At 43.9% G+C, this 14,808-nt stretch overlaps 1 protein-coding gene across 5 annotated transcripts in view; it reads right to left on the bottom strand.

The window, feature by feature from the left end:
• Nucleotides 1–14,808, bottom strand: part of usp54a (ubiquitin specific peptidase 54a) — a 124,197-nt gene that overhangs the window by 22,251 nt on the left and 87,138 nt on the right. For 4 of the 5 annotated variants that reach the window (XM_067972392.1, XM_067972395.1, XM_067972396.1 and 1 more), the window contains exons 9-13: nt 13,144–13,293; nt 12,164–12,329; nt 3,570–3,740; nt 887–1,042; nt 34–718 (exon numbers count right to left, since the gene is read on the bottom strand). In XM_067972392.1, the coding sequence (XP_067828493.1) occupies nt 34–718; nt 887–1,042; nt 3,570–3,740; nt 12,164–12,329; nt 13,144–13,293 (1,328 nt within the window). The remainder of the gene's footprint in view (nt 1–33; nt 719–886; nt 1,043–3,569; nt 3,741–12,163; nt 12,330–13,143; nt 13,294–14,808) is intronic. The other variant, XM_067972394.1, reaches the window with a different exon arrangement.

The following is a 14,808-nucleotide window of genomic DNA, read 5'->3' as shown; positions in this document are numbered from 1 at the left end:
TAAAAACGTTAAGTTAACGGACCACTGATTTACCTGAAAGGATTGGCACTGGAGTTGTGCATTCCCCCTGGCATCCCATCAGCAACCGAAGTATCCAAACTCACTGGACTGTTGCTGTTACGCTCACTGCTCTCGTAACCAGACTCCATTCTCTGAATAAAACGTTCATTTTCACCCAGACTGTGGATCCCTGTTTGTTGCATACTTTTACCAGGATACCCAGCCTTCTCGTATCTGTCATTACTTATCTGTACGCCTTTTCCTTCGTTCTTTGTATTGTCTAGTGTGAAAGGAACACCCCCAACTCCTAATGAACTTTCAGTCTTATTGTGGTTAGAATCTTTAATGCCATCCTCTGATGCCGTATTCAGCTGTGTGTAACATGCAATTCTCCTCTTTTCTTTTGTGAAAATACTGTCAATATTGAGGACCTCCCGTTTGGGTTTCCACAAGTAGGTCTTTGACCTGCTCGATGAGCTTGATTTGGATTCACTGCTGGTGCTTTCTATTTCCCAATCTCTTGACCGTCCACTTGGCATGCGGAAACTGCCATTATCGACAGCGTCCACCGCTGGAATGGGTTTGTTGTTACTCGGGTCTTGGTTATGCAAAGGTCGGTTATGAATAATATTGCTCACAGTTTCTCTGAAGTCCTTTAATCGACTTGTAGCAGGCTTTGGTCCAGTTCTTGGGGCTTGTTTTTCTTTCAACGTTTCACCTACAATTTCGAACATGAAAGACATAATGGCTAAAGTATACACAAGAGCAGCAACTCCACTATTCATGAGCACCCACCACCCTTTTCACAGCAGCACCTGTACCAACCTGCACTTCCAAGTTCATGGTACTTTTGCAATAGGGGTTCTAGATAGATTCCTTTCCTCACCTTCACTATGATAACCACAGGACGGAACTTCATCCGATTTCTCTGGTTTTCCTCGATTATCAGGGCGCCTAGGTCGGCTGGAACTCCGCCTTCGATCCACAGAAATCCCTTTTTTGAAAGGAGGTCGTTGGTTAGATTCACTGTCTGTATGATGTCCTGGGACAAAATATCAATTTCTTAAGATACAATGAATAATTTTATAAAGAAAAAAATGGCACAGCCAACTAAATGGGGCACACGAAGTCTCAGAATATTCAAAAAGACAGTAGGTTGCCGTAAATATATTTCTTTAAAAAAATAAAAGATCCATTATAGAATGTTCACTTCTACTCGCAGGTCTTGTATCAGATTTACACTGGGCAGCTGAAATAGACTCTTTGCTGTAAGTCCCGCCCACCTCCAACTCATTGGGTGATACAGCAGTATCAATACTCACAGCGATAATATTGCCTGTCATTTGTGGTATTAACATTCATCATTATCAAACAATGGTTTGAATCTTTCACTGTAATTATACTGTAGTTAGTGATCTCAAACCTGCATCAAGTTTTCCTCCGTACTGGTAAATTTGGTTTTGAGAGCATGACAGCGTCCACACACACAAACCATTTCAAAAGCTCAAACAGTTTCTAACTCCCTTTCATATCTTGGCTATTATCTTTCATCTGCCCTCTCACCAACCAGTGGAAACAATATTATTTACATCATAACCCCTCCATCAGGTCACTGCTTAACTTTCCAGCTCCAACAAAAAAATCCCAAGCTTCTCAAGTCATACTGCTTTTATGCACGAAATGCTAGTGCATGGGCAATTTCTTTCTTAACAAAAAAAAGTCCTGAAAGTACCAGCATAATTTTTTGTAAAAAGTCAGCTGTACATTCAATATGCAATGAAACCTATCTCGATGGTCGAGAGGGTCCAACCCAACCCAAGCTACAGAGAAATCCACAGTTCAAATTTCCAAAACCCATGCCCATCTCCACTGCAAGTTCCTGCCTGAATCTCTCCAATCAGGTTTCCGCCCCAACCACAGTACCAAAACTGCTCGAACCAATCACGAACAGACATTGTCCCACCTTGCCCTTTCGAAAGTCTTTGACGCACATCCACTATCCTTTCTTCCTCTGATGCTTCACCTCGGTTGTCCAAGCTCTGTGGAATTGCCCTCACTTTGTTCCACTCTTACGCGATTGTAGCCAAAACGTCTCCAGCAATGGTTTCTCTTCCTGCCCTGCACCGTGACCCCCAGAATCCAAGGATCTATTCTTGAGCTCCTCTTATTCCTCGCCTACATGCTAACCCTTGGGAACATCATCTGCAAACACGGGATCAGCTTCCACATGTACGCCGATGACACCCAGTTCTACCTCTTCATCACCTTGATCAACCTTTCCATGACTTGTTGTCAGACTGCTTGCCCAATATTCAGTCTTGGATGAGCCACAATTTCCTCCAGTTAAACACTGGGAAGACGGAAAACATTATCAGCTCCCACCACAAACTCTACACCTTTGCCAATGATTGCATCCCCCTCTCCGGCTGAACCAGGCCATCACAACCTCGTTGTCCTATTCAATCCTGAGCTGAACTTCCGGCCCAATTTCCTCGCCATCACAAAGACCGCCTGCTTCCGCCTCCAGAATTCCCCCTCCAACCCCCTCGATCTCCCTTTTCTCGTCTAAGACCCTCCCTAAAATACAATTCTTGAACAAAGCTTTTGGTTGCTCTTCCTAATATCTACTACTTCGGCTAGGGGCCCATTTTTTTGTTCATGCCTCAATATGCATTGGACGTTTTTCTACATTGAAGGAGTTATATAAATGCAAGTAATTGTTTTGAGAAATCCACAGATAGGGTTTCGGTTTGCCCATTTTGAACGCATACTCTCTCCTCACAGTGACACATGTGACTTACTTAAACCAAGGCTCACGGACCTCCAAGTGTGTGCAAAGGCACTGTTGCAATTCAGTTAAAGCTATGCAGCTTACCAATACAAAGCACTAGCAAGTTTTCCATTGCTTGTCCAGCCAGGGCCACCACATCAATCGGGGCATTAGCATGCTGGGTTACCTGGAGCCTCATTAGAAGAATCCCACCTCCCAGTGATAAGTCTACCCCTCCCAGTCCCTTTGACCGGCCAGGCCAGCTGGTTGCAAAGCAGGTATGGTAAACACATGTCAAAGTGATCAGGTCACTGATATCCAAGGACTTCTCCAGGAACCATGTAAATTATTTTGGGTGATTTGACTATTTTAATTCCAGAAGGCAGATCAATGTATTAGATAAAGGAGCATTCCTATTCCGTGCTACAAAACATTAAAAGCCTGTATTAGCTAATGTATCTGAACTTATGTATCACACGTTTAAAAAATGAAAGTACAACATTTAATTCCTTCGACAGGACTTGTACTCAAAATAAGTCAACAAAATATTACTTAGCTTTATTTTCCAAGAGTCTAACAAAACACGAACTCTTAAAGGCTCATGCATTGGATTGAAAATTTATGAGAATTGAATCAATTTCTTTTTCAGATTTTATTACATTTCAATTCACTGTAAAATTTTCTTTCCTAAAATGAAAATCTTTTATTATCTTAATTTAATATATTTTGCCAGGATCTCGACTGGCAGAGATTAATTTTCTATTCTTGGAGTTACACATCATTTCTGAATTGATAATACCTGTGTCTCTGCTGCTTTGAGAGGCTGTATCAGTCTCCATGTTGTAAATCACTGTACCCTGGGAGTCAGAGGAGAAATGGCTGACCACAGACTCGTGATGACTGTGTTTATAATGGTAGCTCTCATTAGAAGAATCTGTCCTGCTGTCACTGGATATAGATGGCTCTCTTCCTGCAAAAAGACAAGCCATAAAAACATGAGTCTGTAAGACTATCCAGAGCACACGATGTATTCCAGACGGTTCTACCTGCCATTTATACTGGTTTTGCTGCGCACCAGTTTGGGCGAACACTTTTACACTAAGGGAGTGCAATCCGGCAGAGGATAAAAAAGCTTTTTCATTTTAGAACAGTCAGGCTCCCATGAATCAATTCTTAATCTACGCATAAGCCTTTCACACTCAGCAACTTTCGAGGGAAATAGTTTCAAAAACCTTTTCATCAGTTAATTTAAGAAAAACAGGAAACCCAAGTATTGTGCTGAGCAAGTAAACACTCCATACAGAATTTCCCCAAACTTCAGTTTACATCATATCTAAAGAATCTTAATAAGTGCGTCATTATCAGCATCCTTTTCTAAGATGAAATAATAAATGCTACAAATAATTATGCTTTGGTTGTGAATATATTTGCTTGAATTGAGATTGTAGATGACATCTGCAGGGGAACTAATGAGCAGAAGTTGGAGCTAGCAACTAAATAACTCCTCCCCTATATTCTCACCTCTTTCGCCCCTACAGCCCCAAAAGTCCAACACTCACTCAGGTGCCATTCCAGAGGCATCAGCTGCCCTCTGGTACCTCAGCATAAGTATCACTTCTCAGCCTGGACAGTCAGTGTCGCAATCAATCACGGGTACGGTAGCATAGTGGTTATGTTACTGGACTAGTAATCCAGAGACCTGGACTAAAATCCAGAGTCATGAGTTCAAATCCCGCCACGGCAGCTGGCGAATTTAAATTCAATTAATTAATTAAATTCAATTAATTAAATAAAAATCTGGAATTAAAATACTAGTATCAGTAATGATGGCCATGAAACTACCGGATTGTCGTAAAAACCCATCTGGTTCACTAATGCCCTTGAGGGAAGGAAACCTGCCGTCCTTACCCGGTCTGGCCAATATGTGACTCCAGACCCACAGCAATGTGGTTGATTCTTAATTGCCCTCTGAAATGGCCGAGCAAGCCACTCAGTTGTAAAATCTCGCTACGAAAAGTCATAATAAGAATAAAACCGGACGGACCACCCAGCATCGGACCACTAGGCACCGGACACGACAACGGCAAAACACCAAGCCCAGTCGACCCTGCAAGGTCCTCCTTACTAACATCTGGGGACTTGTGCCAAAATTGGGAGAGCTGTCCCACAGACGAGTCAAGCAACAGCCTGACATAGCCATACTCACAGAAGCATATCTTTCAGCCAACGTCCCAGACTCTTCCATCACCATCCCTGGGTCTGTCCTGTCCCACCGGCAGGACAGACCCACCAGAGGTGGCGGTACAGTGATATACAGTCAGGAGGGAGTGGCCCTGGGAGTCCTCAACATTGACTCTGGACCCCATGAAATCTCATGGCATCAGGTCAAACATGGGCAAGGAAACCTCCTGCTGATTACCACCTACCGTCCTCCCTCAGCTGATGAATCAGTCCTCCTCCATGTTGAGCACCACTTGGAGGAAGCAGTGAGGGTAGCAAGGGCACAAAATGTACTCTGGGTGGGGGACTTCAATGTCCATCACCAAGAGTGGCTCGGTAGCACCACTACTGACCGAGCTGGCCGAGTCCTGAAGGACATAGCTGCTAGACTGGGCCTGCGGCAGGTGGTGAGCAAACCAACAAGAGGGAAAAACTTACTTGACCTCGTCCTCACCAATCTACCTGTCGCAAATGCATCTGTCCATGACAGTATTGGTAGCAGTGACCACCGCACAGTTCTCATGGAGATGAAGTCCCGTCTTCGCACTGAGGACAACATCCAACGTGTTGTGTGGCACTACCACCGTGCTAAATGGGATAGATTCAGAACAGATCTAGCAGCTCAAAACTGGGCATCCATGAGGCGCTGTGGGCCATCAGCAGCAGCAGAATTGTATTCCAGCACAATCTGTAACCTCATGGCCCGGCATATTCCTCACTCTACCATTACCAACAAGCCAGGGGATCAACCCTGGTTCAATGAGGAGTGTAGAAGAGCATGCCAGGAGCAGCACCAGGCGTACCTAAAAATGAGGTGCCAACCTGGTGAAGCTACAACTCAGGACTACATGCATGCTAAACAGCGGAAGCAACATGCTATAAACAGAGCTAAGCGATTCCACAACCAACGGATCAGATCAAAGCTCTGCAGTCCTGCCACATCCAGTCGTGAATGGTGGTGGACAATTAAACAACTAACGGGAGGAGGAGGCTCTGCAAACATCCCCATCCTCAATGATGGCGGAGTCCAGCACGTGAGTGCAAAAGACAAGGCTGAAGCATTTGCAACCATCTTCAGCCAGAAGTGCGGAGTGGATGATCCATCTCGGCCTCCTCCCGATATCCCCACCATCACGGAAGCTAGTCTTCGGCCAATTCGATTCACTCCACGTGATATCAAGAAACGGCTGAGAGCACTGGATACAGCAAAGGCTATGGGCCCCGACCACATCCCAGCTGTAGTGCTGAAGACTTGTGCTCCAGAACTAGCTGCGCCTCAAGCCAAGCTGTTCCAGTACAGCTACAACACTGGTATCTACCCGACAATGTGGAAAATTGCCCAGGTATGTCCTGTCCACAAAAAGCAGGACAAATCCAATCCGGCCAATTACCGCCCCATCAGTCTACTCTCGATCATCAGCAAAGTGATGGAAGGTGTCGTCGACAGTGCTATCAAGCGGCACTTACTCACCAATAACCTGCTCACCGATGCTCAGTTTGGGTTCCGCCAGGACCACTCGGCTCCAGACCTCATTACAGCCCTGGTCCAAACATGGACAAAAGAGCTGAATTCCAGAAGTGAGGTGAGAGTGACTGCCCTTGACATCAAGGCAGCATTTGACCGAGTGTGGCACCAAGGAGCCCTAGTAAAATTGAAGTCCATGGGAATCAGGGGGAAAACTCTCCAGTGGCTAGAGTCATACCTAGCACAAAGGAAGATGGTAGTGGTTGTTGGAGGCCAATCATCTCAGCCCCAGGACAATGCTGCAGGAGTTCCTCAGGGCAGTGTCCTAGGCCCAACCATCTTCAGCTGCTCAATCAATGACCTTCCCTCCATCATAAGGTCAGAAATGGGGATGTTCGCTGATCACTGCACAGTGTTCAGTTCCATTCGCAACCCCTCAAATAATGAAGCAGTCCGAGCCCGCATGCAGCAAGACCTGGACAACATCCAGGCTTGGGCTCATAAGTGGCAAGTAACATTCGCGCCAAACAAGTGCCAGGCAATGACCATCTCCAACAAGAGAGAGTCTAACCACCTCCCCTTGACATTCAACGGCATTACCATTGTTGAATCCCCCACCATCAACATCCTGGGGGTCACCATTGACCAGAAACTTAACTGGACCAGCCATATAAATACTGTGGCTACAAGAGCAGGTCAGAGGCTGGGTATTCTGCGGCGAGTGACTCACCTCCTGACTCCCCAAAGCCTTTCCACCATCTACAAGGCACAAGTCAGGAGTGTGATGGAATACTCTCCACTTGCCTGGATGAGTGCAGCTCCAACAACACTCAAGAAGCTCGACACCATCCAAGATAAAGCAGCCCGCTTGATTGGCACCCCATCCACCACCCTAAACATTCACTCCCTTCACCACCGGCGCACTGTGGCTGCAGTGTGCACCATCCACAGAATGCACTGCAGCAACTCGCCAAGGCTTCTTCGACAGCACCTCCCAAACCCGCGATCTCTACCACCGAGAAGGACAAGAGCAGCAGGTACATGGGAACAACACCACCTGCACGTTCCCCTCCAAGTCACACACAATCCCGACTTGGAAATATATCGCCGTTCCTTCATTGTCGCTGGGTCAAAATCCTGGAACTCCCTTCTTAACAGCACTGTGGGAGAACCGTCACCACACGAACTGCAGCGGTTCAAGAAGGCGGCTCACCACCACCTTCTCAAGGGCAATTAGGGATGGGCAATAAATGCTGGCCTCGCCAGCGACGCCCACATCCCGTGAACGAATATAAAAAATTTTTTTTAAAAAATCAAGCCTGGTTCTATCGACACCTAATGTTCACTTGCGCACAGCGGCATTACTGGATCACTGCAGGAAGCCTAGCCAAGAGTGCGAAGGGCAACTGGAGCATCCATCCGCTCTGGCGGCACAGATTGGGGGTCAAATTATGGGATCATCCTCTTCTGTGCATCTCTAACACACTGGGCAGTGCATTTTCCAACGTTGCAATTCTAATGTTATCTTTTGATGGCATTTTTTTTGTGGGTATTTTCTAACCCTTTCACTTTTCTGACCATAAACCAGCAGATAATCATCTCCTATGACCCCAATGACTGAACAACCTTCAAAAAATGAGAAAGTCCGGGAACATCTCTATGAAAGGAGTAGGCAATACTGCCCCTCGAGCCTGCTCTGCCATTCAATCAGATCATAGCTGATCTTCGACCTCAACTCCACTTTCCCGCCTGATCCCCATATTCCTTGATTCCCTTAGAGTCCAAAAAGCTCTCTCTCTCAGCCTTGAACACACAACGACTCGGCATCCACAGCCCTCTGGGGTAGAGAATTCCAAAGATTCACCACCCTCAGTAAAGAAACCCCTCCTCATCTCAGTCTTAAATGGCCGACCCCTTATCCTGAGACTATGCCCCCTAGTTCTAAACTCTCCAGCCAGGGGAAACAACCTCTCAGCATCGACTGTCAAACCCCCACAGAATCTTATATGTTTAGATTAGATCACCTCTCATTCTTCTAAACTGCAGAGAATATAGGCCCATTCTCCTCAACCTCTCCTCAGAGCAACCCTCTCATCCTAGGAATCAATCCAGTGAACCTTTGCTGCACCACTTCAAAGACAAGTATATCCTTCCTTAGATAAGGAAACCAAAACTGTACACAGCACTCCAGTTGAGTCTCACCAAAGCCCTGTACAATTGTAGTAAGACTGCCTTACTCTTGTACTCCAACCCCCTTGCAATAAAGGCCAACATGCCATTTGCCTTCCGAATTGCTTGCTGTACCTGCATGCTAACTTTGTGTTTCTTGTAGGAAGACACCCAAATCTCTCTGAACACCAACATTTAATAGCTGCTCATCATTTAAAAAATATTCCGCTTTTCTGATCTTCGTGCCAAAGTGAATAACCACACATTTCCTCACGCTATACTCCATCTACCACCTTCTTGCCCACTCACTTAACCTGTCTGTATCCCTTTGCAGACTCTGTCCTCCTCATAGCTTACTTTCTCAACTAGCTTTGTATCATCAGCAAACTTAGAAGGGACAGAGTGTAACATATCCAAGTCATTAATATAGATTGTAAGTGGCTGAGGCCCAAGCACCGATCCTTGCGGCAATCCATTAGTTGCAGCCTGCCAACCTGAAAATGACCAGTGTTAATTGTTTCCATGTAATTTCTATCAATTAGCCTTAATTGTTTTCAGGTGGTGCATATCAATTGGGAACACACTTGCATCCATTTATAAGAGCTGATCTAGGGTGTGGTGTGGGTGTAATGAAGAGCTCTGTAAATAAAGGCTTGGAAGCAACTGAAGACTAGACTCTAATATTCTATCCATCACCACCTGGCTTTCCAGTTTATAACAACCCGTTTATCCCTACTCTCTTTTCTGTCCATTAACCAATCCTCTATCCATGCCAATATATTACCCCCAGCCCCATGGGCCCTTATCTTGCGTAAAAACCTTTTACGTGGCATCTTATCGCATGCCTTTTGAAAATCAACACGCTACATCCACTGGTTCCCCTTTATCCCCTCTGCTAGTTACATCCTCAAAAAACTAATACATTTGTCAAACACCATTTCCCTTTCATAAAACCATGGTGACTCTGCCTGATATATGATGATTTTCTAAGTGCTCTGTTACAACTTCCTTAATAATGGATTCCAGCATTTACCCGATGATTGATGTCAGGCTAACTGGCCTGTAATTCACTGTTTTCTCTCTCCTTCCTTTCTTGAATAGTGGGGTTACATTTGCTACCTTCCAATCCGCTCTGGCCGTTCTAGAATCTAGAAAATTTTGCAAGATCATAACCAATGTATCCACTATCTCCACAGCCACCCCTTTTAGAATCCTCGGATGCAGGCCATCAGGTCCAGGTGAGTTATCGGCTTTTAGTCCCATTAGTTTCTCCAGTACTTTTTCTCTACTGATATTAATTACTTTAAGTCCTCCTCTCATTTGCCCCTTGGTTCCCCACTATTTCTGATATGCTTTTTGTGTCTTCTACTGTGAAGACAGATACAAAATATTTGTTTAACGTCTCTGCCATTTCCTTATTCCCCATTATAATTTCTCCTGTCCCTGCCTTTAAAGGGACCAACCTTTACTTTTGCTGCTCTCTTCCTTTTTACATACTTGTAAAGCTCTTGCAATCTGTTTTTATATTTCTTGCTAGCTTACTCTCATATTCTATTTTCTCCCTTATCATCAATATTTTCGTCATCCTTTGCTGGTTTCTAAAACTCCCCCAATCCTTAGGCTTACTACTCTTCTTCTGTTAATCTAATACTATCCTTAACTTCTTTAGTTAGCCATAGATGAATCACTTATCCCGTGGAGGTTTTATTTCTCAATAGAATGTATATTCGTTGAGAATATTTAAATATTTCTTTAAATGTTGGCCATTGCTTATCTAGTGTCATACCTTTTAATCTAATTTCCCAATCTACCTTAGCCAACTTGCCCCTTGTACCGATCTAATTGGCTTTATTTAAATTGAAGACTCTGAAGGCATAAGCAACAGTCTCGACACACAGTTGGTGAATATTTGGAAAAACTGGCCATTTCCACAAGAGATGTAAATCAATTTCGAAACACAGCAGCTGCATGAATACTTCAGTTTTTAAAAATTAATTCATAGGACATGGGCGGCGCTGGCAATGCTGGCATTTATTGCCCATCCCTACTTGTTGAGGTGGTGGTGGTGGTGGGCCTTCCAGCCCCTGACCTGCTCTAGTAGCCTTGGCATTTATGTGGCTGGTCCAATTGAGTTTCTGGTCAATGGTGACCCACAGGATGTTGAAAGTGGGGAACTCGCCAATGGTGATGCCATTACATGTCAAGGGAAGGCTCTCTCTTGTTGGAGATGGTCGTTGCTTGACGTTTATGTGGCGCAAATGTTACTTACCAATTATGAACCCAAGCCTGGATGTTGTCCAGGTCTTGCTGCATGCAGGCATGAACTGTTTCATTATCTGAGGAATTGCGAATGGAGCTGAGCACTGCAATCATCAGCGAATATCCCCACTTCTGACCTTGTGATGGAGGGAAGGCCATTGATGAAGCAGCTGAAAATAGTTGGGCCTATGACGCTGCCTCAAGGAACTCCTGCAGTGATGTCTTAGAGCTGAGTTGATTGGCCTCCAATGACCATAACCATCTGCCTTTGTGCCAGGTATGACTCCAGTAACTGGAGAGTTTTCTCCCTGATCCCCATTGACTTCCATCACTTTGCTGATGATTGGGAGTAGGCTGATGGGATGGTAATTGGATAGGTCCTTCCTTTTGTGGACAGGACATACCGAGGCAATTTTCCACATTGTTGGATAGATGCCAGTGTTGTAGATGTACTGGAACAGCTTAGCTCGGGGCGCTGCTCGTTCTGGGGCCAACAGCCTTTGCTGTGCAAAATGCACTCAGCCACTACTTAATGTCATGTGAATTGAATGGAATTGGCTGAAGACTGGCATCTGTGAAGTGGGGAGGCAGAGAAGGATCATCCACTCGGCACTTGTGGCTGCAATCACTTCAACCTTATCTTTTACACTCACACGCTGGACTCTGCCACCACTTAAGATGGTGATGCTCATGGAGCTTCCTTCGCTAATTAGTTGGTTAATTGTCCATCACCATTTATGACTTGATGTGGCAAGACGGCTGTACCTTGACCTGATTAAGATATGTGGATGCTTTTATAATGGAGCCTTTATAATGTAACATTTTGCCTCAAGAAATTAATTGGGTAAGGATCTAAAATTTTAAAGCAAAGAAGTAGAACATGCAAGACATGACTTTCATTCTGCAATTCCCCCACAGAGCAGATTTCCAACCTCATCCTAAATGTTGCAGGAGACAAGTGACAGTAGCATCCTCACAAAAGGAAGAACTCGCAATCACTTCTAATTGCTCTTTCAAAGTTCCCAAACACAATCATCTCATCGGAAATACTGGCAGAGACCTGACAGCCTGTGAGGAACACTGCATGGTACTGGCATTGGTGGGGAAGAATGCAAAAAAGGAGGGAAGAAAGTTTAATTCAGAAAAAAAAACAACTTGTGCAGTTCTTCTCGAGTAAAAGAAGACACTCATACAGTGCTGTTCCTCAATCTGTCCATGAAGAATCAAATGCAACTGGAGAGATCTTAATCACCCATGAACAATAAAACTGTCGTAATTACCTGAATCTTCACTGTCATAACAGGTTCGGCTGTACTGATGGGCATCTGCTAGCGGCAGATCCTGTACAGACACAGGAGTGCCTCTTGGATCTGCATACAAAAGTAGTAAAGGCTGATAGTGGCTTTTAATGCATCTAGTCACTACATCCTTCCACTTGGGTCCAATCTAAATCAAAAATATGAAGAGTTGCAACACTAGTTATTACTGTACAACTTTAACTGCCTCATCAGCACTGAGTTTCAATTTTTTTTAAAATTAGCATTCATAATCCAAATCCTATGCATGAAATAAGCCTAAGAACATAGCCTTCATAAAACATAAATTGTACTCAGTTTTGTTCTATGCATACTTCTTTGTAGCCGTGTGGTAAGGAAACTGGAGCTATTTCCTCCTTCCAACAGTGGCAAATATAGTGGGTTAATTTGTTTACAGTGAGATCTGCGGGGGGGAGGGCGCCAGCGCGTGAGAGGCGGAGAGAGAATTTGAAGAGAAGCAAAGGTGAAATAGAGAGCGAGGGTCACCAATACACCACAAGGTTGCATTGACACAGGTATACTTAGATAACATCACATATCAACATTTCTTCTAACATTGATGTTGCTTTGTATTAAATGTTGCTGCTCGCGGTCGTAATTAGATGAAGAACTGTTCTGACCTTTGCACACTTGAAAACGGTGTCCTTTTACTGAGAAGCAGCTTCAGAGTGTCGGGGACACTGCCTCCCAGCAGGATTCATTCAGACATCACTGTCCGAATGTACAGTTCAAAACACCATTCTGAACCATGTGCGGGGGAAGCAAAGACATAAGCTAAGCGCGAGACAGCTGAAGAAAAGGCTACCACAGTTAATTTATTCATGTATTGTGGTTATTGCCCAACCCGAGGTGATCAGCCACTTAAAAGGCCAGTAATAATCATGACTCTCGGACTAAATTACACCAATGACAAAAATGCAGCATTTTTGGTAAAGAACTCCTACCTCTTTCACATGGGCATCATCAAAATACATCCATTTGCGAATTTTTGTTTGGAAAAAGAAGGTAGAATAGTGTTTACCATAGTAACACACCATCCCCACCAAATACAGCTCTGTGTGTTTAGCTTTGTCATCTGTCACCCGATAGAATAGCTGTAAAATACAAAGGATATCCATAGAAGCTTGATAAAAATTCTGACGGGCTAAATCTAAATCAACCTCAGTTTACCACTGAGAGACGTCTACGTCAATCCTTGCCTCAGTTAATATTCTAGCCTTTTAGAAAACAAAATGACATGCGTTTTAGTCTCATCAGCAAATGCACAAGGTACAGACATTGACTAAACTACTCGGAATCAAACAATTCGCCATTTTTATACCCAAGTCAAAGGGCACTGTATTTGCTCAAGGAGTGACCGTGTTGGAAACAACACTGTGTTGCAGGCAACAAGACTCCTAAATGTTCTGCAAGCTACCCAATGGGGTTGACAGATCATCGTCCATTAATGAGAGGGATTGTAAAATAAGGAGTATACATAGAGCTGTAAAAATAAAGTCTGAGGAACATATAAGCAAGTTCTGTGGTTAATATTAGGTTTCCGCATTCCTTGGTATACTCTTTCCATCTCACTGTAGACTGGCCCAAGAGTGCATTGTGATGTTCTCAAAACATGAAAGTAACTTCTCCCATTTTAAATTAAAATCAGCTTTTCCATTAATATCAATTATGATTCCCATGGTTTTGTCTTCAGTGTTGCTAACGTATGTTGGATCTTTGTCAAATACAGTAAAACTGTAATATGAGTGATGGAGGTCCAAGACAGTGGACTGAGCCTGTATTTACACTACAACCATAGTGCTGGTGAGAAGTGATTTGGCTTCACACTGATGATTTCAGACTACAACTTCTTAGCAAGAGCACAAGGGTCACTTGGGGCCTAGAACAATACAACTATGATTCATTTTTAAATTCAGGAAGAGTTTCATTTCTTTGCTGTTTCCACAGCGCTGACCGAATACCTCATAGCCAACTGTGGAATGTGGAAAATATACTCAAATAGACAAGACAACAACTAAAAAGGAACTCACAGTAACCATAACAAGTGACTGGCAAGTTATTCAGTCAGTTCATCATTGAATTTATTTCTGCATTTCAGACCAGAGAGCCACCATTTAGAGAAAAGTGCACAGTTTAATTAATGGATATCCCCAGACTTTCTTCAAGCTTCAGATGTATACACTAGTTCAATGTCAAATGTTTTCATTAGGTACAATGGCATAAAAAATAGCTTCAAGCCTATGTGCTGCGAGGGTAACCAGCAAATAAAGTTATTCCCATCTTCCAAACACAGAATTGAAGTACGGCACAATAGTGGAAACCAGCTTTTTTTGCAAAATCTACACCATATAAAGTTCAAATGAATCCATAGGCTGATCAGAAGCAGGGGACATCAATATACTGTGTGCTTGCACAATAGCTATATGTTTTTTTACCTTTAGCAGCACCTAATGCAAAAGCTGTGAGCCACATCGGTGCACAACATTTTACAGCAGTGGTGCAGTAAATGCTGTCAAATGGCTAAAGGAACAAATTTATTCAATACTTTTCCCAATGATCAAAGCCATCAAAGAAACTAGCCTGTAACCCTGTGTTGCCAAAAACTTCTG

The sequence above is a fragment of the Heptranchias perlo genome, chromosome 36, assembly GCF_035084215.1.
Source record: "Heptranchias perlo isolate sHepPer1 chromosome 36, sHepPer1.hap1, whole genome shotgun sequence".
NCBI classification, from domain to species: Eukaryota; Metazoa; Chordata; class Chondrichthyes; order Hexanchiformes; family Hexanchidae; genus Heptranchias; species Heptranchias perlo.
The sequence above is the reverse complement of the archived record's forward strand: the minus strand, read 5'-3'. Positions and strand labels throughout refer to the sequence as shown.